Source organism: Vanellus vanellus, assembly GCF_965231255.1.
Source record: "Vanellus vanellus genome assembly, contig: HAP1_SCAFFOLD_2448, whole genome shotgun sequence".
Lineage (NCBI taxonomy): Eukaryota > Metazoa > Chordata > Aves > Charadriiformes > Charadriidae > Vanellus > Vanellus vanellus.
This window is the reverse complement of record NW_028126672.1, coordinates 1-6,249: the sequence shown is the minus strand read 5'-3', so window position 1 is coordinate 6,249 and position 6,249 is coordinate 1. Positions and strand designations below refer to the sequence as shown.

The 6,249-nt window shown below is 64.7% G+C and overlaps 1 protein-coding gene across 1 annotated transcript; it reads right to left on the bottom strand.

Moving 5' to 3' along the window:
- Positions 1–3,448: 3,448 nt before the first annotated feature.
- Positions 3,449–4,469, bottom strand: LOC309685882 (trafficking protein particle complex subunit 5; the record flags this gene model as incomplete). Its single annotated transcript, XM_082501571.1, has 1 exon — positions 3,449–4,469. The coding sequence occupies one exon, from the start codon at positions 4,467–4,469 to the stop codon at positions 3,903–3,905; it is 567 nt and encodes a 188-aa protein (XP_082357697.1). The 3' UTR covers positions 3,449–3,902.
- Positions 4,470–6,249: the final 1,780 nt, after the last annotated feature.

Genomic DNA, 6,249 nt, shown 5'->3' with positions numbered 1-6,249 from the left:
GGTGGCAGTGGGCGGTGCCCGGGCAGCGCTTGGGGGCAGAGGGAGAGCAGCTGCGCCAGGAAGGGGGGGGGACGACTGGGATGGAACTGGGATGGAACTGGGGGTAACTGGAGGGGACTGGGGGGACTGGGAGGGAACTGGGGGGACTGGGAGGCAACTGGGTGGAACTGGGAAGGGAACTGGAGGGGACTGGGGGTCACTGGGAGGGAACTGGGTGGAACTGGGAAGGGAACTGGAGGGACTGCGAGGGAACTGGGGGGACTGGGGGGCACTGGGAGGGAACTGGGATAGAACTGGGGGGAACTGGAGGGGACTGGGGGGAAGTGGGAGGCAACTGGGGGGCACTGGGAGTGGACTGGGATGGGAACTGGAGGGAACTGAGGGGTAACTGGGAGGGACTAGGGGGAACTGGGAAGGGAACTGGAGGGGACTGGGGGGAAGTGGGAGGCAACTGGGGGGCACTGGGAGTGGATGGGAGGGACTAGGATGGGAACTGGAGGGGAACTGGAGGGAACTGAGGGGGAACTGGGAGGGACTGGGGGGAACTGTGGGGAACTGGGTGGAACTGGGAAGGAAACTGGAGGGGACTGGGGGGAAGTGGGAGGCAACTGGGAGGCACTGGGAGTGGATGGGAGGGACTAGGATGGGAACTGGAGGGAACTGAGGGGGAACTGGGAGGGACCTGGTGGAACTGGGAAGGGAACTGGAGGGGACTGGGGGGAAGTGGGAGGCAACTGGGGGGCACTGGGAGTGGATGGGAGGGACTGGGATGGGAACTGGAGGGGAACTGGAGGGAACTGAGGGGGAACTGGGAGGGACTGGGGGGAACTGTGGGGAACTGGGTGGAACTGGGAAGGAAACTGGAGGGGACTGGGGGGAAGTGGGAGGCAACTGGGAGGCACTGGGAGTGGATGGGAGGGACTAGGATGGGAACTGGAGGGAACTGAGGGGGAACTGGGAGGGACCTGGTGGAACTGGGAAGGGAACTGGAGGGGACTGGGGGGAAGTGGGAGGCAACTGGGGGGCACTGGGAGTGGATGGGAGGGACTAGGATGGGAACTGGAGGGGAACTGGAGGGAACTGAGGGGGAACTGGGAGGGACTGGGGGGAACTGTGGGGAACTGGGTGGAACTGGGAAGGAAACTGGAGGGGACTGGGGGGAAGTGGGAGGCAACTGGGAGGCACTGGGAGTGGATGGGAGGGACTAGGATGGGAACTGGAGGGAACTGAGGGGGAACTGGGAGGGACCTGGTGGAACTGGGAAGGGAACTGGAGGGGACTGGGGGGAAGTGGGAGGCAACTGGGGGGCACTGGGAGTGGATGGGAGGGACTAGGATGGGAACTGGAGGGAACTGAGGGGGAACTGGGAGGGACTGGGGGGAACTGGGTGGAACTGAGGGGGAACTGGGAGGGACTGAGGGGGAACTGGGAGGGACTGGGGGGAACTGGGTGGAACTGGGAAGGGAACTAGGAAGGGACTAGGGGGCACTGGGAGGGAGCTGAGGGGGGAACTGGGGGAGACTGGGGGGAACAGGGTGGAACTGAGTGGGACTGGGAAGGGAACTGGAGGGACTAGGATGGGAACTGGGGGGAACAGGGAGGGGACTGGGGGGGGACTTGGAACTGGGGGAGTCTGGGGGGTACTGGAGGGGAACTGGTGGAACTGGAGGGCCATCAGGAGGGACAGAGGACCGTCTCTGGGGACCCAAAGCAGCCCCAGGAGGTCCCCAAAGCCCCAAAGAAGAGCCAGAGGCCATCAGAGGGACAAGAGATGGTTTATAGTGACACCAATCGACTGCAGTGTCCCCAAGAGACACAGGGCCACCAGGAGGGACAGGGGATGGCGTCCAGGGACAGCAAGGGACACCAGTGTCACCGAGGGAGGCCAAGGGCCATCGGGAGGGACGTTGGATGGTGCTGAGGGACCCAATCCAGCTCCAGCGTCCCCAGAAGAGGCCAAGGGACAACAGGAGGGACGTTGGATGGTGCTGAGGGACCCAATCCAGCTCCAACGTCCCCGCGGGGAGACCAAGGGCCATCAGGAGGGACATTGGATGGCGCTGAGGGACCCAATCCAGCTCCAACATCCCCGAGGGAGACTGAGGGCCATCAGGAGGGACGTTGGATGGTGCTGAGGGACCCAACCCACCTCCAACCTCCCCGCGGGGAGACCAAGGGCCACCAGGAGGGACGTTGGATGGCGCTGAGGGACCCAATCCAGCTCCAACGTCCCCAGAGGAGGCCAAGGGCCATCGGGAGGCACAAGGGATGGTGTCCACGGACAGGAAGGGACCCCAGCGTCACCAGGGGAGGACAAGGGCCACGAGGGACAAGGGGTGGTAGTCAGGGACCCAGACCAGCTCCAATGTCCCCAGGGGAGGACAAGGGAGGGTGTCCAGGGACACAAAGGGACACCAGTGTCTTGGATGGAGGCCGAGGGCCATCAGGGGGACGTTCCGTCTGGGGACCCAAAGCAGCCCCAGGAGGTCCCCAAAGCCCCAAAGAAGAGCCAGAGGCCATCAGAGGGACAAGAGATGGTTTATAGTGACACCAATCGACTGCAGTGTCCCCAAGAGACACAGGGCCACCAGGAGGGACAAGGGATGGCGTCCAGGGACAGCAAGGGACACCAGTGTCACCGAGGGAGGCCAAGGGCCACCAGGAGGGATGTTGGATGGTGCTGAGGGACCCAATCCAGCTCCAGCGTCCCCAGAAGAGGCCAAGGGACAACAGGAGGGACATTGGATGGTGCTGAGGGACCCAATCCAGCTCCAACGTCCCCGCGGGGAGACCAAGGGCCATCAGGAGGGACATTGGATGGCGCTGAGGGACCCAATCCAGCTCCAACATCCCCGAGGGAGACTGAGGGCCATCAGGAGGGACGTTGGATGGTGCTGAGGGACCCAATCCAGCTCCAACGTCCCCGCGGGGAGACCAAGGGCCATCAGGAGGGACGTTGGATGGCGCTGAGGGACCCAATCCAGCTCCAGTGTCCCCAGAAGAGGCCAAGGGCCACCAGGAGGGACATTGGATGGTGCTCAGGGACCCAATCCAGCTCCAACATCCCCAAGGGAGGCCAAAGGCCATCAGGAGGGACATTGGATGGCGCTGAGGGACCCAATCCAGCTCCAACCTCCCCGAGGAAGACCAAGGGCCACCAGGAGGGACGTTGGATGGCGCTGAAGGACCCAATCCAGCTCCAGCATCCCCAGAGGTGGCCAAGGGCCACCAGGAGGGACGTTGGATGGCGCTGAGGGACCCAATCCAGCTCCAACATCCCCGAGGGACACCAAGGGCCACCAGGAGGGACGTTGGATGGCACTCAGGGACCCAACCCACCTCCAACCTCCCCGCGGGGAGACCAAGGGCCACCAGGAGGGACATTGGATGGCGCTGAGGGACCCAATCCAGCTCCAACATCCCCAAGCGAGGCCAAAGGCCACCAGGAGGGACGTTGGATGGCGCTGAGGGACCCAATCCAGCTCCAACATCCCCGAGGGACACCAAGGGCCATCAGGAGAGACGTTGGATGGTGCTGAGGGACCCAACCCACCTCCAACCTCCCCGCGGGGAGACCAAGGGCCACCAGGAGGGACATTGGATGGCGCTGAGGGACCCAATCCAGCTCCAACATCCCCGAGGAAGACCAAGGGCCACCAGGAGGGACGTTGGATGGCGCTGAAGGACCCAACCCATCTCCAACCTCCCCACGGGGAGACCAAGGGCCATCAGGAGGGACGTTGGATGGCGCTGAGGGACCCAATCCAGCTCCAACATCCCCAAGCGAGGCCAAAGGCCACCAGGAGGGACGTTGGATGGCGCTGAAGGACCCAACCCACCTCCAACCTCCCCGCGGGGAGACCGAGGTGGGTGTCACCCCCCCGTCCCCGTCCCCGCTCCCCTCAGCGCCCCTCCAGGCTCTTGTCGCGGGCGATGACGGCCTCCTCGAACTTGATCATGAGGGTGGTGCCTTTGTGCCAGTGAGCGGTGACCTTGGCCGGGAAACCGCTGGCGGTGAGGACGGCCTCCACCAAACCGGCGGTGAAGGCGGCGCAGTTGAGGGTGCTGTTCTCTTTGGGGACGGAGATGTAGGTGTTGACCAAAGGTTCCTTCTCGATGACGTAGTAGGTCTTGTCGTCGTCGTTGGCCTGCTCCAACTTATCGGCTTCTTTGCCGAAAAGCGCCCGCCAAACGGGGCCCTTCACGAAGAGGAGGACGTTGAGGACCTTGGTCTCGCGCCGACCGCTCTTCTCCCGGGCTACCAAAGCATCCAATACTCGGAGACCCACCTGGTGGCCCAAGCGGGCTAGTTTGGTTTGCAGCTCGGCTACCGAGTAGACGCGGTTCTGGCAGTACTGGACCAGCTCGGAGAAGAGGAGGGCGAAGGCGCTGAGGCTGATCTCGCAGCGGGGGCGACCCAGGGCGCGCTCCAGGAGGGGGGACTTCCCCCGGGTGAAGCGAGAGTCCATCCTTCCTGGGGGGGGGGGAGAAAATGGGGGGTGAGGGGGGTGTTGGGGGGGGGCAGGGGGGCGTTTGAGGGGGTGGCGGGGAGAAAATGGGGGGGCGGGAGGCGTAAGAGGGGGGCCGGGGGAGAAAATGGGGTCTGGGGGAGAAAACGGAGGGGAAATGGGGGGGTTAGGGGGGCAAAAATGGGGATGGGGGGAGAAAATGGGGGGTGAGGGGGGTGTTGGGGGGGAAATGGGGGGGGTCAGGGGGGCGTTCGAGGGGGTGGTGGGGAGAAAATGGGGGTCCGGGGGAGAAAACGGGGGGGAAATGGGGGGGTCAGGGGGGCGAAAATGGGGATGGGGGGAGAAAATGGGGGGTGAGGGGGGTGTTGGGGGGGAAATGGGGGGGGTCAGGGGGGCGTTAGAGGGGGTGGTGGGGAGAAAATGGGGGTCGGGGGAGAAAACAGAGGGGAAATGGGGGGGTCAGGGGGGCGAAAATGGGGGTGGGGGAGAAAATGGGGGGTGAGAGGGGTGTTGGGGGGGGTCAGGGGGGGTGTTTGAGGGGGTGGTGGGGAGAAAATGGGGATGGGGGGAGAAAATGGGGGCGAAATGGGGGGTGGGGGGGCAAAAATGGGGGTCCGGGGGAGAAAATGGAGGGGAAATGGGGGGGTCAGGGGAGTGAAAATGGGGATGGGGGAGAAAATGGGGGGGAAATGGGGGGGCGTTAGAGGGGGTGGGGGGAGAAAATGGGGGGTGAGGGGGGTGTTGGGGGGGGTCAGGGGGGGCGTTTGAGGGGGTGGCGGGGAGAAAATGGGGATGGGGGGAGAAAATGGGGGGGAAATGGGGTGTCAGGGGGGAGAAAATGGGGGTGGGGGGAGAAAATGGGGGGAAATGGGGGGTCGGGGGGGGGGGCGAAAATGGGGGGCCAGAGGGCGTTAGAGGGTGTCCGGGGGAGAAAACGGAGGGGAAATGGGGGGGTCAGGGGGGCGAAAATGGGGGTGGGGGGAGAAAATGGGGGGAAATGGGGGGGGTCAGGGGGGCATTTGAGGGGTTGGCAGGGAGAAATGGGGGGTGAGGGGGTGTTGGGGGGGAAATGGGGGGGCGGGGGGGCGTTAGAGGGGGTGACGGGGAGAAAATGGGGGGGAAATGGGGGATCAGGGGGGAGAAAATGGGGATGGGGGGAGAAAATGGGGGGAAATGGGGGGTCGGGGGGGGCGAAAATGGGGGGCCGGGGGGCGATAGAGGGGGTCCGGGGGAGAAAATGGGGGTCCGGGGGAGAAAATGGGAGGGCGGGGGGGGCAAAAAATGGGGATGGGGGGAGAAAATGGGGGGTGAGGGGGGTGTTGGGGGGGAAATGGGGGGGGTCAGGGGGGCGTTTGAGGGGTGGTGGGGAGAAAATGGGGTCAGGGGAGAAAACGGAGGGGAAATGGGGGGTCAGGGGGGCGAAAATGGGGGTGGGGGGAGAAAATGGGGGGAAATGGGGGGGTCAGGGGGGCATTTGAGGGGTTGGCAGGGAGAAATGGGGGGTGAGGGGGTGTTGGGGGGGAAATGGGGGGGGTCAGGGGGGCGTTTGAGGGGTTGGCGGGGAGAAAATGGGGGGGAAATGGGGGGTCAGGGGGGCGAAAATGGGGGTCAGGGAGAAAATGGGGGGAATTGGGGGGTCGGGGGGGGCGAAAATGGGGGGCCGGGGGGCGTTAGAGGGGGTCCGGGGGAGAAAATGGGGGTCCGGGGGGGGCAAAAATGGGGATGGGGGGAGAAAATGGGGGGTGAGGGGGTTGTTGGGGGGGAAATGGGGGGGGTCAGG